Genomic DNA, 20,611 nt, shown 5'->3' on the forward strand with positions numbered 1-20,611 from the left:
GGCTTATTCCTGCCTCTGCTCTCAGAGGATCTGGATCAAACCCGGAAGAGCATCGTGGGAGGGCAAGCATCTTACCTGCAGTACTATCTCTTCTGCCCATTCCGCAGACAGGTTTTTACCAACTGAAATGATCAACTATCTTCTAAGAACTAAATGGTTTAATGTAGGTGGCCTGATTCGACACCAGAGACAAAACTGTGATTGTAAGACCGTATTTACCGATTTTGCTAAAATCACGACCAGTAAAAAAAAATTAATATAGGAGCGGGAGAGATAGTACAGCGGGAAGGGCGTTTGCCTTGCACACAACTCATCTGCAATCCCATATGATGCCCTGAGCACCTCGGGGGGTAATTGCTGAATGCAGAACCAGGAATAACCCCTGAATATTGCCAGGTGTGTGTGTGTGGAGGGGGGGGCGGGGAAGGGGGATGGAAAGAAATCAATAAAAAAAAAACCCATAAAAATTATCCTGACTCGTTTGACTGTCATTACTCATCCTGATGTCACCGGTACAGCCTGACATTTGCGCCACCGACTCCCTTCAGTCATCTCTAATATCTGGCTGATTTTCGATCACGTCAAAAATCAAAGCTTTCTACGGAATCTTTGTTCCATCCCCTGTGCGCGCGGATCACGGTCAGGGTGAGGCCAGAACGCGCTTGGAGAGCTCAGTTCGGAACTTTTGGGCCTTTAGGGATCGGAGAGGGGAGTCTCCCTTCGTGCCCCGGCCACACCCGGCTCGTGCAGGTGGCGGGGGCGGAAGGCGGGTCTCCGGATCCGCGCGCCCCCTCCCGCCTCCGGGGTCCTCGGCGTGGACCTCGCGGCCCCGTCCAGCAGGTGCACGAAGGCCCAGCCCCCGCCACGCTCGCCCTCGGGGATTGGCTGCCTGGGCTAGGGGGCGGCCCCGCGGGAATGAAGTTGGGGGGTCGCGGGCACCCGGCGTGCTCTGGCCGCGGCCGCGCTCTTGCCTGCGCCCCGCGGCCCTCCCTGCACCCGGCGGCGGGCGCGCGGCTGGCCGGGCCCGGAGGGTCCGGGGGCGGCGGGAGGCGGGGCGGCGCGGGCTGTGCGCGCCAAGGGACCCCCGGAGCGGACTGGGCCCGGGAGCGGCGCGGGCGGGCGGCTGCTGAGTAATCCCCGCGCCGCAGCCGGCCGGGCTCCTCCTCCCGGCCCGCCCCGGCCCGCCCGCCGCCGCCGCCGCCGCGCTCGGGCAGGTAGCGCCGGGCCCCGCAGCCGCGTCCCCGCCCGGCCCCGCGCACAGCTCGGCGCGCCCATGGCCGGCTCGGAGCAGCAGCGGCCGCGGCGGCGGGACGACGGAGACTCGGCCGCGGCCGCAGCGCCGCTGCAGGACGCAGAGCTGGCCCTGGCCGGCATCAACATGCTGCTCAACAACGGCTTCAGGGAGTCGGACCAGCTTTTCAAACAATACAGGTGACGGAAGCGCCCAGCGCTCGGGCCGCGCGCTCCCCGGGGCGGCTGAGCCCACCCCTGCACCCGCGCCCCTCGCCAGCCCCCCTTCTCTCGGTCCCCCACCCGCGTCGGCCCTCGCCGCCGGGGCCCGAGCTGCAGCCAGCCTCCTGCACCGTGGCCGTGGCGCCCCCGGGCACCCACAGCCGGCCCCGCGCCGTCCTGCGCTTCCTCCCCGGAACGCGCCGCGTTCGGGTTGTGCTCCTGCAGCCTCGCCCTCCTGGAGGGGGACCCCCGCGTCCGTCTGCTGCGCTCCTGGGGGTCGCCTTCCCGGGTCCCCCTGGGCGCCCAGACCGTAGGCGCCGGAACCGGGCACTGGTAGGCGATTTGACGCTTGCAGAGAGCTCGGGACTTGGCAGGGCTGTGACTCGGACTCGCGTGCTTATCCGCCCGAGCAGCCTTTGTGACCCGGAGCTCAGCGTTGCATCGTGCCCCGTCCTGCTGCCTCGCATTACTTTGCATCACCGAGCATCCCAAACGCTCATATTGTTACTTTGCAACGTTGTGCGTTCCCGACGCTCTTATTGTTTGAAAACTGATATGCACGATTGCTTTGCCGGAATTAATAACCAAAAAAAAAAAAAGGCACAACTTTGCAGGCTCATCTCTCTGCCTGTCTCGTAAAACTCAGTCCTCCAAACGAGAACGTTTCAGTATTAGTAATGTCTCTTCTTTTTTAACTTGCAAAAGAAGAAAAGGGACGGATTTGAAATATGTAAACGTGAAAGGACAAACAAGCATGTTCAATTAATATTTTTTTATTCGTCTTTAAAAAATATGAAAACAAATAAATACCCAGGAACCTGGTAGCTGTTTTGTGGGTGTGTGGGAGGAGCCTTCAGTTTCGTTGGGGACCGGCAACCTCTGCTTTCTGGTTTCAAAGCAAGTTTGGGATTTGCCCATTGAGTGTTGACAAGGCTTAGGGGCGCTGAGGACCAGCCTGTCTGTAGGGTGTGAGGCCCTGAGCTGCAGCTTGTTAGACTGGGTGGTTTGGGAGGTAATTGAGGGCTGATGCCTCTTAGAAAATGAGATGGTTCGCAGGTCTCACATTCTTTATGGCAAAGCAAATATCTCTCTCCACGGCAAACTTTTCACTAAAGATATTTTGAAACTCGTGTTCCAAATCTGAAAAGGAAACTGCTTTAGTTTGAACATTTTACTTCGAAAAGCATCTAAGTCTGACTGTAAGACAAGTTTTTGAACACAGAGCTGTTCACTGGGAAGAGGGATAGGGTGATTTTCGGGTCCCTCCTCTCTCAAGTGGGAGTTTAGCCCTCTACCAATGTACTTCATGAAGAAAATGAAAATGTTTTATGTATGACGCTAGGAGCTTTTTTAGACCCCCCAGTTTGTGTTGGAGAGAGGGATGCGAGTAAAAGGCTTCTGTCAGGTTTTGCCACTTTAGTTACTCCTGGAGGTGAGATATAGCATGGTTGGGGACCCTTGCGAGGAACTAGCCTGTGTTGCTTATTTTTAATCTTTTTCACCTTTTTAGCTGCTTAGTGTACTGAAATGCTACCTCTTGCTTCCTAGATATTCAATGCATGAAATAACAGTACTTTTGTCTGATCCAGAAACTTATGCACTGTTATTAGAGGGTAGCTTATTAGTAATTGCAAAACTTATTTTCTTGTCTGCAGTAGTGACCAAGAGAGATGTACCTTGAAATGGGTTTCTCAGTAGTTGAGTGTATTGAGGGGTAAGATGTCTGGGGAGGGTTAGTATTGTCTAGATAAGGAGGTCTTTGATTGTCTTGTATTTTGAAATGTGACCTGAATATAAAGAAGAACAAAAGTAAATTATTTTTCCCAAGCACATTGACAGGCACATTCCTTCAAGTCTCATTATTCTGGCGTCAATAAAAAGAGTAAGGTGGATTTTATTATGACAGTTTTATGAGATTAATTTGTACTGAGCTTCTGTACTTAATGTGGATCAGGATACAGAACACCTTTTTTATGATATTATTATGCCTGATTCATTAAACTTATTATATTTTAAAAGTTTGCTCTTTTGACCTTATTTTCTAGTGAGATTTCAAATCTTTGTGAGGGGCAGATGGTGGTAGCATTATCTTATTTAATCTGCTTCTACTTGCCCCTTCTGATTTATTTGTAATGCAGACAGGCATTGCATTCTTTCCACCTTCCAAACTGTGCTTCTGATTCACATATTTTTGGAAAGCACAATTGCTTAGTGTGTGGGCCTGGACAAGAATCCTCAGTCCTTCGCTACTTTTATAACTGATTTAGGGAGTAGCACCCATCAGTGGATGATAATTAGAATTAAAAGAAATAATTCATGAGAAGTGGCACAATGTAAGCATTCATGAGCACTAGCTAGGTTTTATATTTGATGCCTTCACCTTTTATTGTGCCTCTTTCTTGTATATAATGGGGGGGGAGTGGAGGGGGATCTAGCACGTGAGTAGTTTTTGTATTTAAGGCTATTCACACATACTACCTCAGAAAGATGTGCAGGGAAACTTCTCTTTCTGTTTCAGGGTGTGGTGACTTAAGAGAAAACTTAGCAGGATTTGAGGACCAACTCTACCTCAGTGTAACTACTGAGAAAAATGCCAGAGGAGCTGTTGCCTTGCATAGGATTATTGGGATAAAGCTATTAATAAAGCCTTCTAGAATCTTAATACAGTATAACAGTTGAAACATTTTATATTGTAACAGTGACATTTGGTTGCTAGGTTGCTACTTTCTGCAGGCTTCCTAATAAGAGATGCTTACTTCATACAAACAGATGATGATCATGAAGGTCATTCCCAGTTGGTGGAAGGTCTGGGCCTTATAATTCAAAGATCATGCCTTTTTGAGTTGTCAATATATATGACTATACACGCTTTCTAGAGATAAAAGACTTTCTACTTCAAAACTTGGTTAGCTTACTATTGCAACTGTAGTAACTATACTAGGCTTACTATTGGAACTATAGTAACTATACCACAACTAAGGTGAAAATGTAATTGCTTGTGCTGTGGAAATGGTGACGACTGATGAGTACTGCTTTGGGAATTTTCTATCCTGAGTCCACAGTTAAAGGTATAATTTCATGATATTGACTAAGGGAAATAAGATTCTTGCTCTTGGCTTCGGGGCTCAGTCTTCCCTACTCTCCATTACTTTCTTAATTGAGTCTGGCTAGTGTGACACATGCTCAGACTTTTGGGTCTTTGAGTATTGAGGTATTCGATATGCCAAACACAGTAACAACAAAGTCTCCAATGGAGACATTACTGGGCCCGCTCGATGAACAACGGGAGGACAGTGACAGAGTATTGAGGGGTGTGCACAGGACAGGCACTCTCTTGGGGGAGACTGGGTAGAGACTGGGAGACGTGTGAGTGGAGAGGCCTCGTGTCCAACTGGTGGGTAGACTGTGGAGGGAATGACACACCATAATTGTCAATGTGATGGAGCCTGAGATCGTGCCTGCAGAAAGGGTTGGGAAGAGCAGGGATGGGGAGGAGGAGAAGGAAAATGTGAGAGCAGTGGAGTGGAACTGAGATCTCGAAGGGGATGCCCGATGAGAAAGTGCCATGAGTCACAGCTGCTCAGTGATTACTAAGTCATCACCCTTCAGGACTTGCTCTGCGCTGGTTATTTATTCCTTTCAGATGCCCTGGCAGGTCTCAGTTTCCTGTGAATCAATGCTGGTTTCCAGGGTCCCTTTGCTGCTAGATGTCTGTTTGCCTGTTTCTTTGCTTGTTGTTTACTAAGACAGCTCCTTTCTTTCCATCCATCTTCTTTTTTTTTCTTTTTAATTTATTACCTATTTAGTTTTTTTTTATTAAAAATTTTTTTAATAGTGAGACATCATGAGGTACAGTTGCAGACTTACACATTTTTGTGCTTGGGTTTCAATTATACAATGATCAAACACCCATCCCACCACCAGTGCCCATTTCCCACCACCACGGATCCCAGTATCCCTCCCACCCCCCATCCCGCCCCATCCCACCCTGTCTCTGTGGCAGGGCATTCCTCTCTGTTCTCTCTCTCCTTCTGGGTGTTGTGGTTTGCAAAAGAAACATTGAGTAGCAATCATGTTTGGTCTATAGTCTACTTTCAGCATGCTTCTCCCATCCTGGGAGGATCCTCCCAACACCTTTATTTGGTGTTCCCCTCTTTATCTGAGCTCCCTTTTCCCCTAGTATGTGTGGTTGGCCTCCAAGTCATGGAGTAAAATTCCTGGTACTAATCTCGGCCATTCTTGTCCATTCATCTTCTTAACCCTTCTTGATGTGGTGGGCTCAGCCTCCCCGGGTCACCATCTTTTTCTCTCATTGGCTTTGATGTGCCACTTAGGTCTGGGGGCTAGCGGGAGAGGCAGGGTGTGGGGAGATGCTCAGAGCACCAGGCCACCCGGAGCCGAGCAGCTCTCATTTCGACAGACCTGCCGTGGCCCGCTAGTCCCCTCTTCAGCCACGTCCTGTCTCCCGCCTTAGCGCCTGGCATTCTTTCTGATCTTCACACAGCTCGATTCTTACCAGCAGGACTAGGGATTTCTAGCTGTTGATGTTAAAAAGCTGTATTTAGTGCCATAAGAATCAGTGATTATAATGAATGTTTGTTGTTACAAAGCTGTAAGAGTAAACCAAGGATTTCTAGGTAATTGTTAAGATGGCTAAAATGTATTAAAATCCCAAAGAAAGGAAAACTTGTATTAAGGAAGGCATGTATGTGGATGAGTAAATGAATATGTGGAGCTGAAATAGTTAGTTTATGGCACATGGTACAGCTTGTGGTACAACTGGCCTGGTTGTGAGGCTGTTGATATGATATGGAGCCCCTTTGCCACGGAGATGGCTCAGAATAACTAAGGAGTTGTGGACAGTGGCCTGTCATGTGTTTTTGCAAATAAAGCTTTATTGGGACAGCCACATTATGTACTTTCTGTGGCTGCTTGTGGAGTGAAGTAGGAGAAAGAAAAGCTGTGGCAGAGACCAGTGGTCTGCAGAGCCTAAAGTATTCTGGTCCCTTCACCAGAAGTTTGTTGACTCCTGCCATCAACCATGGTGCTCCCTGAGAAACTCAGAAGGTGGCACGTCTGAAGCTTGGGCTGGATGAGTTTGAGCCTCGGCCCTGTCCCCAGGCTGTACTCAGCAGCGTGTCACAGCATGTAAGAACAGGAAGGCTCCACCAGCTGCCTCTGTGTTTGATGTGATTTGGTGTTTCCCAGATAGTCCGAATCTGTCTTGCTGCTGGCATGTGTGCAGGGGCCTGACTGCAGTAAGATGGAAAGATCAGAGGTGGTAGAGGGGAACCATGAGGGGAGACAAGAAACTCCTCCGTTGGCTTTCCCCATCCTCTGTGACTCCATGGTTTGTAAGAATCTCTTAAGAATTGTTAAAATTTATCTTTTTTGTGCATACGGAGTGATAGCAGAGCAGCTAGGATGTTTGCCTTGCACGCAGCCAACCCAGGTTCGATTCCTCCATCTCTCTCAGAGAGCCCAGCAAGCTACTGAGAGTATTCTGCCTGCACGGCAGAGCCTGGCAAGCTCCCCTTGGTGTATTCAGTATGCCAGAAACAGTAACAAGTCTCACAATGGAGACGTTACTGGTGCCTGCTCAAGCAAATCGATGAACAACTGGAGGACAGTGCTACAGTGCTATCTTTATTGTGCTTTAAGTAATGTGGCTGCAAGAATACTAGCATCTGTGGTTTTGATATGCAAAGTTCTGCACGTTGACCACACTAAGTGCCCATGATACCATTGCCTTTGTATTAAAAAGAAATACTTGATTCCTATGACACCATGCCCACCGCCAGAGTTCAGGACACCCATCCACACTGGCATTCACAGGCCACAGTTCTGTTGACCAGACCACAGTCTCCACTCCCGGAGGAGCTTCCTGCACCAGCAAGAGCAGTGGGACTTGAGGCCATGCCCAGGAAGCCAGGACAAGGGAGAGTAGAAAGGAAGTGCAGAAAGCTGGTGTCTGGAGCAAAGATGAATTTCTCTGTTATTTCAAAATCCTGCCTGGTGTCAGCCCTTTTCTGCAGCCGAGGTGTCAGGAGGTTGATTGGGAAAGAACTTACTGCTCTTATGCCTTGTCTCTCATTTATTCTTTCCAGTACACTACCTGGTTTGTTGCTTGCTCTGTAGCTTGGGTCCAAATTGAGGGTCCAAACAGGGATGGAGTAGGCCTTTGTGAGCGAGCAGGGGTTGGGGGTGGGTGGGGTAGGATCCACTTTCCACTTAACACTTTTTAATTAGGGGTCAAAATGCATTCTGTGTTCTTAAGTGATTTTTGCATGTTTTTACATCAAAACGTGTAAGGAGATGAATTCATAGTTTCCTGAAGCCTAACATGAAGGTGAGACCAGGGACTCTGTGTCACTGTCTGGGGTTTTGTGAGCTCTCCCCTGTTCAGCATATTAAGTGGCTTTCTCCCCTTCTTGAGCAAGACTTTCTCTTCAGTTTTGGATTTTTGGTGTCACACCTAGCGGTGTTCCCAGCCTATTCTTGTCTCTGTGCTCAGGAATGACCACTGGATGAGTTTGGGGAGAGGGCATCAGTCCCCCAATTATTTGTATGTGTCTGACGTAGCTTCAATCCCCAGCACCATAAGTCACTAATTACTTGCTAACGATCCTCCTATTATTCACTAATAGGAAAGAGATAAGTAGGGCATCTACTTGGGGCCAGCCACATTCGAGGCACAGCTCTACTCCCTGTAGTTACCTCTGTTTGCTCCAGAAAAGAATTTCCAAATATAAGAAGTATATGTACACACAAAGGAGAGAAGCAGATCTTCATCAATATCCTTGACATCTACCTCACAATGTTGCTTTTATGTTTAGTCTTGTCCCACAGCCATGATTGTGTTGGAGTTTTAGGGTCACACCTGGCAGTGCTCAGCGCTTATTCCCGGCTGTGCACTCACCTAGAAGCACTCAAGGGACCATCTGTGATGCTGGGGATTGAACTCAGATCAGCTGCGTGCAGTCAAACGCACGTGCCTTGCCCACTGTCCTATCTTTCCAGCACCCCATAATATCTCTGAAATTGCTATTTCCTAATACACATCCCTCACAATACTCCTTCTTCCAGGCCACATGCAGCCCCTTCTCTGTCATCGCTTCATCCCAACTGCTTCTCTGCTCGGTGAGGGTGACGCCTGCCAGGCACGCTCATGGGAACAGCAGTGGTGCCCAGTGGTGTTCTGTGATATCTGAGGGCTCACGGTATCCGTGGGGACTGTGTTGACCCTGAGTAATGGTCTCCTGCACCTGTGTTTAACTCTGCTCCCTCCCAGCTGCCCCTTTGACAGTGTGATGCTTTCTGTGTGCTGCGGCTGTCATTTGAGGACACACTCTTATCTTGTGGACCCTTGGAGAGGTCTGCCTCAGAGGACAGCCCTCACAGGAGCTCCCGGACCTGGTGTGGCAGCCGTGTACCTCAAATTTGGCCTGGCTGCCCCTTCTTTCTCCTCCCTCTTCCTCGGCCTTTCCCCATCCTGTTCTATCACAGGGTCTCACTAGTTGGGCCCTGTCACTGCTCAGAACTGTTCAGTAGGGTGTTGTGATACCTTGCACTCCCAGAACATCCCTCCGGGTCTCTGTGCAGCACTGAGGGTGCTGGATGTTCACACGTCTGTCTGAGAGGGCCCAGAGAAACAGGTGATAACTGAGTTTCCTCTCCAGATGTGGGGTTCAGGAGGCTTTCCAGGGGTGCAGGAGGCCCTACCAGGGGCCGTTTGGATATTTATAAAGCCATTTGTGGAATACAGGCTGACGAGCTCGGGGAGTCAGTGAGAGACGGCTGTGTCTGTCCTGGCATGGACCGGGGCCACACCATGAGATTTCCCAGGCCTTATGTGGACATTCCACATGTCTGATATACAGGCATGCCCACTCCCCCTTCACTTCCAGATCAAACATGCAGCGCGGGTGCAGCAGCGTGCTCTACAGACCTTGAGTCGTCCCTCGGCCCTTCCCTCGCCCCATGTGCAGGTGCTCTGGAGAGCCCCTTAAATGGTCTCTTCTCAAGCATTAACTGAGCCCCTGACTGGCGCTTCAGCTCTTTCCTCTCTGCGCACCATGCTGCTCCATGCTTGGGGGTGGGGGGTGGCAGGGGGCAGGGCTGTGGATGAGCAGCTCTGGTCTCAGCGTCCACAGGAAGCAGAGCTGTGTTGGCATGGGGATTGGGGAGGGATGCTGTGCTTTGGGGGAGGGGGATGGCAGAGCCATGCTGGAGGTGGGGAACGGCAGAGCAGCGCTGAGGGGTGCGGGGGCAGAGCCGTGCTCAGGAGGGCTTCTGCTGGCGTGGCCTCGGCACCTGCAGTGCCAGGGCCTGGCCATTGGCACTGTGCCCAGTGTTCTGCCTGCCCAGACAGGCCTTGCTTCACGCACACACCCCCCCTTGGCACTTCTCAGCTAGCTGAAGGGCTGGGGGCTGCCCCCAGTGGTGGCAGCAGGTCTTGCTAAAAGGGCTGTTGCTTCTCCGGCCTGAGAAATCCAGATCTAGGTCCTCAGTCACAAGATCCTCATCCTCAGTTTCAGGACAGATTGGTGTCTGGAAGAACCTGCTAGCTGATTGAAGGGCTTATTTTAAAAAAAAAAGTCAAAAGAAATCACAAGTGCACTAAACTACGGTTCTAACATGTAGACGCGTATCACACCTTTATTGAAAGAAAAATGAAGAAGTTAGATGCCTGCACCTGTGTTTAATGCTTAAATTGAATTTCAGTGCAGATCACTTAATAGAATTAGAGAATCAAGAAAGAACTTTTCCTAAAAGGAATAGATCACTCCGTGTGTGTTCGTGTGTGTGTGTGTGTGTGTGTGTGTGTGTGTTTGCGCTCACGCGCATGTGTGTGTGTAAGAGAATGCAGAAATCACCTCCACTGAATTGGGTCAGTTGTCAAGGCAAAACTCTGCCTGCTGAAGTGGAGGAAATGAGGAACCTTTGACGTAGCTGCAGTGGACCAGGATGCCCATGTGGTGGCAGGAAATGGGTTCATTGGGTTAGGACCGGAGGTGTGAACTTACACTATCATAGGAAACAGACCCCCTCCACCCCCATCTTTAAGTTCCTCCATGCACCAAGTATATTCGAGACTAAATCCTTTAGTAGTGTCCAGGATTAGCAGCTGAGTTGACAAAGTGATGTCCGTAAGGGTTGGCATGGGAAGATGCAGGCAGATGACCCTAAAGGGCAGTGGCAGAGAAAGAATCCATGCCCACATTTTCGGGGGGGAGAGTGGCACCTGGCATTGCCAGGTGGAAGGAGTGACAGTGCTGTACTGGGGTTTGAGCCTACGGTTCCAGCCCTTTGATCCAAGACTCCACCCCCAAATTTCTATGTGCAGTGTTTGTGAGAAGTTATATTTTGCTACAAATTCTCTCTCTCTCTCTCTCTCTCTTCACCCTCTCTCCCCACACATTCCCTCCCTCTCTCTCTACCTCTCTCCTCTCTCTCCTCCCTCCCTTTCTCCCTCCCTCCCCATGCAAGCCAAGTGCCCCACCCACTGTACTATTACTCTTGCCCCATGCTACAAATTCTTCAGAATTTTGGACAGCAAACTGGAGATAAATGTGTTGATGGAGACTACTGACGATCAATGTTTTACAAACCTTTAATCACTTAATTGGCTTTAAGTACATGAAATATTTTTTTCCTTGAATTTTTATTAGTGAAACACCATGAGGTACAGTTGTAGACTTACAAGTTTTTGTGCTTGGGTTTCAGTTGTACAATGATTGAGTACTCATCCCACCACCAGTCCCCATTCTCCACCCCCACCAATCCCAGTATCCCTCCCACCCCCCCCATCCCCCATCCCACCCTGCCTCTGTGGCAGGGCACTCCCTTTTGTTCTCTCTCTCCTTTTGGGTGCTGTGGTTTGCACCAAATAAAGGGTGCTGGGAAGATCTGCCCAGGATGGAAGATGCATGCTGAAAGTAGACTATAGACCAAACATGATTGCTACCCAATGCCTCTACTGCAAACTACAGTACATGAAATATTTTTAAAATTTCCAGCCTTGCTGACAAATGCTGGCCCCTGAGTGCTCCGAGCACAGGCTAGGGGCAGCTCCCAGGCTGTAGCACCACGGTTGCCGATGGCACTTTCCAAAGTTGTGACTCGCTCTGGGCAGACGGTCTGAACAGTGCCGGGATGATCTGGAGCGTCTCTCTCAAGGGTGACATGTCGTGGAATGAAGTCTTTGTAAATGGTTTTCAGCAGGTGTCTTGAAGGGCAGGAGGCAGCTCGCGTTGTGGCTGAGCTTTCCCATCTCACCAGTGTCCTGTGGTCCCCCAAGAGCCCCATGCTTCTCCCAAGTATGTCCTTGGAGAGGTGCTGGGCGGGGGGCCATGACCTGAAGCTGTGGAGAAAATTTGACCCCTTCAGCTGAAATCCTGGGGTTCGGGGAACAGCTCAGGGGATCCTTGTGGCTTGGGTTCAGCTGTAGGGATGGGAGGGGTGGCCCAGGCTTCGGGGCGGGGGGACATGAAGTGAGGGCACCCCCATGGTCTCCATGTTAAGGTGGAGACCACCGGAGTCCTTCAGTCTACGCTCCCAAACACCAGCCGTCTCTGCTGCTGCTTCTCTCCCTCTCCTTACTCCATGCACAGATAACCTGTAGGAGCTCTCTCCACTCCTGCCCCCATTTTTTCTCTCTTTATCCCCCTCCCTTCTCTCGACTCTGCTATGCAGGACTGTTTCTAACTTCGCTGGTAATGTTTCACATGCCAGTTTCCTAGCCCTGTGTCTTCACCTAGGTCTTCCTAAATTGGTATCTTAGACTGCAGAGTGGTCCCCAAGAAGGGAGCAGACTCTTTGCTAAGTAGGGGAAAGAGAGTGGGAGAGCAGGAGAGTGAGAGAGAGAGAGAGAGAGAGTGTGAGAGAGAGAGAGAGCAAAAAACAGTGGTGGGGAGAGAGATTAAGAGAGGGAGAGATTGAGAGAGAGAGATTGAGAGAGAGAGAGAGAGAGAGATTGGAATTGGTTTGGCAGTACCATAGCCACAAAACCACAAAGCAAATCTTCTAAAATGGGAGAAAAACCAGGCACAGTGTCACCATTCTCTTCTGTTTTGCTGCACTGAGTGCCTCTCTAACCACACATCCAGGTTCATCTCTGTAGTTGCCTCAGATACACAGATACGTGGAGGAGCCACTGCCACCTCCCCCTCTGTGCCAGCAGCTGTATCACTTTAAGCCCACCTGCCCCTTATTCCTTTTCTGGGCAGGGCCTTGCTGGGGAAGTGAGTCTCTCTGAGGCCCTGTGTTCAGGGGAATGGCTTCTGCTTTTCCCCATTTGTGCATTATTTCGGCAGATGCCCTTTGTGCTGGATTGCACGAATTACCTTTTCTTGCCTCATCTCAGCTGTCATCCACCAGCTTTTATTCAGGTAAATCATTCATCCTTAACATAACATAACCGGCACCAGATAACACAGATTTTTTTTTTAATGTTTCTGGAATTTTCTCTCACCAGTACAATGTTGGGTACTGTTCTAACAGGATGAAAAATGACTCTGAGTTGAATTTCCTAAATGACAGATTCAGGTTTTGAGAAGCAATTGCATGAAACTAAAGTGCATGTTGCCTGGCAGCTTTTGATTGCTCCTGGCTTAATGAGTCACTGTCACGGCTTTCGGGCTGCTCCTCATTTTGGACAGTGAGTTGCAAAACCTGCAGCTACATATTGTTAACTGATCTTTGGAACGCAAAGAAGAATTTGATAGCTCCATGTCCTGTAAATCATTCTCACCTTTCTTTAGGTCTAAAATAATGCTGAATTCATCAGCTGCATACTTGTCGGGTGTTGTAACTTTTGAGATCTCCAAGGTAAATAATGGGCTACTCTTCTAGCCTGTTGGAGTAATTGATTGACCTTGCACATTATTGCCATGTTTGCATCAATTTAGCTGCTTAGACAAGTGTTTTGTTTGTATGAAGAATGCCATCGGTTTCAGCTAACAACCATGTGGACACAAGTTTTTAAAAATGTCTGTAGTAATTGCTGACACATTCGTTACTTTGAATTACCAAAATTACAGAGTTGAAAATTATTCCAATTGAAGCAGGGCAGATTAAAAACAAGAAGGTGGGGGGAGTGCTATGGGGGTAGCCAGAAGGGCAGCATTTTATATAAACGTTAAGAATCGCAACAGGATTCTTAGAGATTCTTGTTTGGAGCAATTACCAGTGTGAAAATGGCAAGAAGTGCAAAGATAGTGTTTGTGTTTTTCTGTAATCCTGGTGTGACATCTTGAAGCATGGCTGGGTCTACGGAAGAATGGTTGAAACCACTTGTAATTGTTGAATTTTTTTTGAGGAAGAATGTTCAGTCTTGAGGATTTTTTCTCAGAGTATTTAAAAAAGCCCTTTATCAAAGAACTGTTCCGCCAAAGTCTATATTTATTGTTTAGGAAGTTTATTAATGATGTAGTAAAGAAGGATGAATTTTTTTCACTTGTCCTTCGCTAAAAGCAAAAGGAACATGCAGGATCCTTGGTGAGAGACACATTTCCTTGAATGAAGCTCAGTGTTATTTACCAAGAACCAGGTTACTAAGATTTATGAGGACCATGTCAGTAATTTGAAATCTCTCATAACTGAATAATGAGAAAATCCTAACAATTCTGAATGGTTATCTAAAATAGTCTAAGCTGCTATTTAATCCTTGGGAATTATGAGGCTGGTGTATTATCTGCACACACAATAAGGGGAGGTAAATATAACATGTAGCACTATAGCATTGTCCTTCTATTGTTCATCAATTTGCTCGAGAGGGCCCAGTAACATCTCCATTGTGAGACTTGTTGTTACTGTGTTTGGCATATCAAATACATCACGGGTAGCTTTGCCAGGCTTTTGCTGTGTGAGTGAGATGCGGGCGAGATACTCTTGGTAGCTTGCCGGGCTCTCCGAGAAGGGCAGAAGAATCGAAACTGGGTCTGCCATGTTGGCCACATACAAGGCAAACGCCCTACCCGTTGAGCTATCGCTCCAGCCCTAAAACAGGTGAGGAAATAATGGAAAGTTGTTGATCCATTTTGGTATGTAAAAAGAACCCTCCTGGAAGGATTGGGTAGACAGGCTTGTCCCGTGAGTTGATCGAGTGGGGTTTGTACGATCTCTTCTGCAGGCTGTTCATTAGTGCCCTCTCCATCTGCTCTCTGCATAAAGTGGAGATTCTGGAATTGATTTCCTTTTGTTTGACTTAATACAGAAAAGGAACAAATCCTGAGTAAGGAAGAAATGTAATGTTCTTGATACTTGATACAGTCATGAAAACTGTAAAATGTAGTTACTTTGAGAATGTATCTGTAACTCTTAAGAGAGCACCAGACCTTAACAATAAGTGCATATGAGTTAGCAGAGCTAGAGAGGAATCAGCTATACATCATCCAGTCTGGTAATCATGCAATAGACTTTTGGTCTTTGCTTTCTGTCATAGAGACAGTGAATGGCAGTACTGCTTACTGTAACAAGTGGCAGCTCCTGTACAACTCAGCCTCAGTCCAATTCTCTCAGCTGCCTTGAGGCTAGGTACTGTTAGACTCAGTTTACATGTGACAAAGGGCTCATTGAGCCCAAGTTCTACAGTTTGTGAGTGGAAGCTATGACACTTACCCTAGAGGAGTGTAAGCCCTTCTCTTGCTTCCTCAGAGAGCATCCTGTTAGAACACTAGCATTGCCCACCAGCAGTATTGTAAGACAGAGGTTTAGCTGGGTCTTCTGAACATCTGACCTCCCAGAGTTCCTACAGTGAATAGATCTCAATCTTGAAATGAGGTTATGTGAAAAAGAAGTCCAGAAGAGTCGCTGGGCACCTCCCTCTCACTTTCAGTATCAGTTTGCTCTCTTGAACAGATCTGTACTCTGTTTACTTCTCTTTACCATCACCATAGTCTGAGCAACCTCTTACTTGGAAGGTACAGAAAACCAGCTGACTTCCTCACATCCTCTTTGCCCCTCCACCACCACAGGTGACTAGAATTTTATTGCTTCTCTGCTAAAAAGTATCTCTTGGCCTTTGTGGTTGGCTGCAAAATGGAACTTCAAAACATACCCATGTCTCATTTACTTTAACCTCTGAGCTTTGAAGATGTGATCAAGTTAAAGATTTGCAGTGCCAAGATTATCCTGGATGATTTGGATGGATAGCCAATCTCCATGGATCGAATACATGCAATCACATATATCCTCTAGGAAAGAAGCAGAGGGAGATTTTATGTGCAGGAGAACAAAGGGGAATGCCCTGTTACAGAGGCAGGGTGGGATGGGGGGATGGGGTGTGGGAGGGATACTGGGATCCATGGTGGTGGGAAATGGGCACTGGTGGAGGGATGGGTATTTGAAAAAAAAAGTGGAAATGAGAGGGGTTTGTAGGTGTTGGCCCTGAAGACTGGTGTGATGATGACTGCAGATTCTGAAACCAGACAGCCCTGGAAGCTTGACTAAACCCCAAAACCCCAGAGAGTGTGGCTTTACCAATTCCTTGATTTCGGCTCAGTAAAACTGACTGCAAACTTCTGGCCTCTGGTATGGTGATAGAATAAATTTCTCTCAAGTTAAACTACCATCTTTGGTGGAAATTCATTGCAGCAGCCACAGGAAGCTCTGCGGACTCTTTCTGATCTCAGAATTGAGGCCAGAGCTTTTGAGAGGGTTGCTGTGATGCCACGTGACCTTGCATGGTTTGCCCTTGACCATCTATTTGTTATCTTTTTCCTTTGCATTTTAAAATCCTGCTGCTCCTTCCAGGCAGTAGCCTTAAGGTGCTAAGTGAGTTCCTGTTTTAAAATATGCTTATCAATCCTCTTTTAAGATGGTGGCCAACATAAAAATAAGAAAGTGAAATAGTTTTAAACACACAGTGGTTTTGGTTGTAATGAACTGTAGAATGCTTGTTACCTGTCACTTAATCTGTCAGCACCTTGGCAGGTTCTATTCCTGGGTAGCCTTGCACTGCTCTGCTCTTCCGGCCTCTAGCTACCCATGGTCTTGAAGATCCTCTAAGACCCACATTTTTTCCCTCTGAATTTCTACCTGTTTGTAGTTACACATATTGCACATGATTTGCTTTGTTTTAATACCACAGATTTCAGTGACCAGAGGTTAAATAACACCCTTCCTACTCCTACTAGCAGTTTGAGCTTCAATTTATGAATTGTAACTATACAGGCTAGAACTCTGTAGCCCACAAATCACAGCAAATGTAACAGGTGTATGCTATTATCAGAGACCAGTCACATCCCTTCTTTCTGAGTCTGTCTGTGATGAGTGCTGCATACCTCTCCGTCAGCTCCTCCTACACTGGTGGCATAGTATCGCTTCCTTGTCTTCCAATAGCTGATCCCTATGACTTGTGCTTTATTTTAATTTGGTGCTGAATATTGAACCCAGGACCCTCATGCATATTAAAACGTATTCTTGGCAACCACACAACATTTTTACCCAGTTTGATAATTGAAAGGGAGTTGGCCAAGAAAGCTAAAAGTGCAGTGAAGTAGGTGTTGGTGCTGCAAGTGAAATTTGAATATAGCGTAGATGGAATTCTAGAAGGGATTGTTGGCCTTCGAGCCAGGGCCCGCCCCATCTGCAAGACTGCCAGTGCCAAAGGTTGCCTGGTGAGGGTGACTGCTATAGGAGTTGTGGTGAACAAGAGAGGTAAAGGTAAAAGGTAAAGGTAAAGGCCCTCCCGTTGATCGTCGATTTGCTCGAGCGGGCCCAGTAACGTCTCCATTGGAGACTTTGTTGTTACTGTGTCTGGCATATCGAATACTCTCGGTAGCTTGCCGGGCTCTCCGAGAGGGGCAGAGGAATCGAACTCGGGTCGGCCATGTTGGCCGCTTGTAAGGCGAATGCCCTACCCGCTGTGCTATCGCAGATGGGCTGAAATGGGCAAAACGGATGCTGTTAGAGAAACACTGGGAAGCATTTCAGAGCCACGCAGCACAATACTGAAATATTGGAAGCTATTCTAAGCTTAGCAAATAACAGAACAATTCACCAAGGAATAGAAAAAAATCTTAACACTGCCTCATAAGTTAGGATAAGAAGAAAGCCAACTTTATACAGCAAGTTTTTAACAGGCAAAGCATTTTTTGTCTGTTTAATGAATTATAGCCTACTGAATAATTTTTACTATTTTTATTTACATAAACATTTATGACTGACAACTTTTAATGTTTTTTATGTAGATGAAATTTATTCAAAGTCATAGGAGCTCACACAATTTTTTAATTTTATCTTATCTTTTTATATTGAATCACAGTGAGATAGACCCTTGCAAAGCTATTCATGATTAGGTTTTAGTCATACTGTTCCAACACCCTCTCCCAGTATACATTTCCCAGCACCAATGTCCCCAGGTTTCTTCCCATCTTCCCCCACCCCCTGCCTACCTCTATTGTAGGCATTTTTCTTCTTTCTTCCTGTCTCTCCCTCTGTCTCTGTCCTGCCCTCTCTTTCTCATTCTCTTCTTTTGGGCATTGTGGTTTGCAATATTGATATTAAAAGGTTACCAGAGATAATGTCATACTGGTCTTTTCTCTAACTACTTTTTAATGTCTTAAAAAGTATGTTAGTCTTGGCACTGGTTGAACTCTACAAGTAGAAAACATCCAACCCCAAGAAAAAATAGGGTGATGAAATAAACAGAAACTTTCTCAAGGAAGAAATACGAATGTGCTCATGATTTAGACTTCAGTATATATACCCAGAAGTGGAATTATGAGTTGTGTGATCATTCTTAATCTATTCATCTTTTTGGGGAACTGCCTTACCATTTTTCATAGCTTTGGAATCATTTATCATTCCCACCACCAAGCATGCAGGCACCAATTTCTCCACATTCTTGTAAGCTCATCTCCATCTTCCTTTCTTTTTTATACTACACTTCTTCATGGGACCAAGCTGTTATTTTATGATTTTGAATTTTTCTGATGAATGTTGAACATCTTTTCATGTTCTTGTTTGCTGTTTAACTTTGGAGAAATATTTAATCCTTTATCCATATCCCCTCTCGGAGAGCCCAGAAAGTTACCGAGAGTATCTCGCCCGCACGGCAGGGCCTGGCAAGCTCCCCGTGACATATTCGATATGCCAAACACAGTAACAACAAAGTCTCCAATGGAGACATTACTGGGCCCGCTCGAGTAAATCGATGATCAACGGGAGGGCCTTTACTTACTTACTTACTTATCCATTTTAAATCTGGTGGGCTTTGTTAAGTTGCAGGACCACTTTGAATAGTTTGGATATTATCAAATATTGTAACTTAAAATTATTTTCTCATCTCATTGGTTATCATTTCACTCTGCTGATATTGTGCTTTGATGCAGTTTAAATGTTGTCACAGCTTGTTTTTAACTGCTTTTGTTGTTTGTGCTTTTGACATTCTAAGAAATCACCACCAAATCTAGTGATTGAAAAGGTTTTTCCTGATATTTCCTTCTGTGAGTTTTACAGTTTTACCTCTTACATTTTGGTGTTTGGTTCATTTGTAGTTTTTAATCTGTGACTGATATTAGGTAAGGATCCCATTTCATGCGTCGGCCAGTAAGTCTTTTTCTCAGCACTGTTTGTTGAAATGGCCATCCTTCCAGTGGTCTTGGTGTTCTTGTCTAAATCACTTGCCTCATATATTCAGAGGGTTATTTGTGGATTCTGTCCATATCATTGGTCTTTGCCTGTCTTTGTGCCATTTCTTCACCATGTTGATGGTTGTAGTTTCATAGTAAGTTTTGAAACCAGGACACGTGACACTGTTAAACTTTGTTCTTTTTCAGTTCAGGGTCCACCAAGTCTGTGAGGATTGTTTTGTTTCTTCAGAAATGTTAATGTATTTTTTATATGGATTGGATTCAATCTTTGAATAGTTTTGGGTATTATTGCTGTCTTAACAATGTTAAGTCTTCTGATCCATGAACAGGGGGTGCCTTTTAAATTTATTGGTGTTTAATTTATTTTAGCACTATGTTGCTGCTTTCAGTATAAAGTAGGTTCTCTGTTAAATTTTGTTCAAAGTTATTTTCGGTAACTTTTGCACGTAATTGTAAATGGAATTGTTTCCTTAATTTTTGTTTTGCATTATTAATTGTTGGCATAGGGAAATCAGAATGATTTTGTATTCTGTAACTGTGTAATTTAGTATTTCTAACAGTTTTCTGTGGCATTTTTAGAATTTTCTCTATCTAAATTGATGGCATCTGTGAATAGAGATAATTTTACTACTTTCCTATCTTAGATGTATTCCATTAGTATGTTGAATAGAAGTGATTCTGAGTTGGTGCCCAACTTTTGTTCCCGACCTTAGAACTTTCAGTCTTTGACCATTGAGTGTCCTGTTTGTTGTGGGCTTCATGCTTCTGATAATGATTTTTAAAGGTCATTGGACAAAGGTAATTTCCTCCATTTATTATTAAGATCACTTTGCTTGGTTTTTGCTTGAATGGCTCATTTTAGGAGCCTGCACTACCTTATAAAGTGTTCACTCTGCATTTCTTGTATCATACTTCTCTCCATTAGACTTGTGCTTCTTTAGATGAAAGAACATTAGTTTGCTCCCTGCTGTGTCCCCCAAATCTAGACTGATACTTGGTACATAGTAGATGCTCAATCCGTAAATGATGAATGAATGATCTTTTTCATAAAGTTTGTATTTTCTTGGGCTATGAGCCATGTATCCCTATGTCTTCAAACATGCAGTTCCCTTTTGATAGATTTGCCTGGCATATTAGTAAGTGGTGTTGCAAGGTCTCTGATAATCTCATTCGCAGGATTCAATATGCCTATGATACCTTACCCTGCCCACCCCTCCTCTTCTGCTTCCCTTTCTTTTTTTTGTGGTTGCTGTGTTTCCGTATTTTACTTTTTTTCAATTGCAGTATGCACTGGGTGGGGGGAGGGTGAGGAGGGAGGATCACACAGTTGGCTGTGATGCTCATACACAGTTATTTCCCATGTGCAGACAGCTGGCATTTGCTGTGATACTGGGAATCACAATGGCAGTGCCAGGGACAATTCAGTGCCTGCAAGGCAGATATTTTCCCCTTGCCTGGGCCCTTATTTTAAGACTCACACACGTTAGACCCCCTGTGTAGTGTAGTTGGATACTGGAACACCTGCATGTCCCTGTTGCTCTGAGACTTGCTAGGAATTCCTT

The 20,611-nt window shown here is 46.4% G+C and overlaps 1 protein-coding gene across 1 annotated transcript in view; it reads left to right on the forward strand.

The window, feature by feature from the left end:
• Positions 1–1,009: 1,009 nt before the first annotated feature.
• TTC39C (tetratricopeptide repeat domain 39C) overlaps positions 1,010–20,611 on the forward strand; it is a 112,699-nt gene continuing 93,097 nt past the window's right edge. The window contains exon 1 of the mRNA XM_056138094.1: positions 1,010–1,431. Within this exon, the coding sequence (XP_055994069.1) occupies positions 1,274–1,431 (158 nt within the window). The 5' untranslated portion in view covers positions 1,010–1,273. The remainder of the gene's footprint in view (positions 1,432–20,611) is intronic.

Source organism: Sorex fumeus, unplaced genomic scaffold, assembly GCF_029834395.1.
Source record: "Sorex fumeus unplaced genomic scaffold, SorFum_2.1 ptg000128l, whole genome shotgun sequence".
NCBI lineage: Eukaryota > Metazoa > Chordata > Mammalia > Eulipotyphla > Soricidae > Sorex > Sorex fumeus.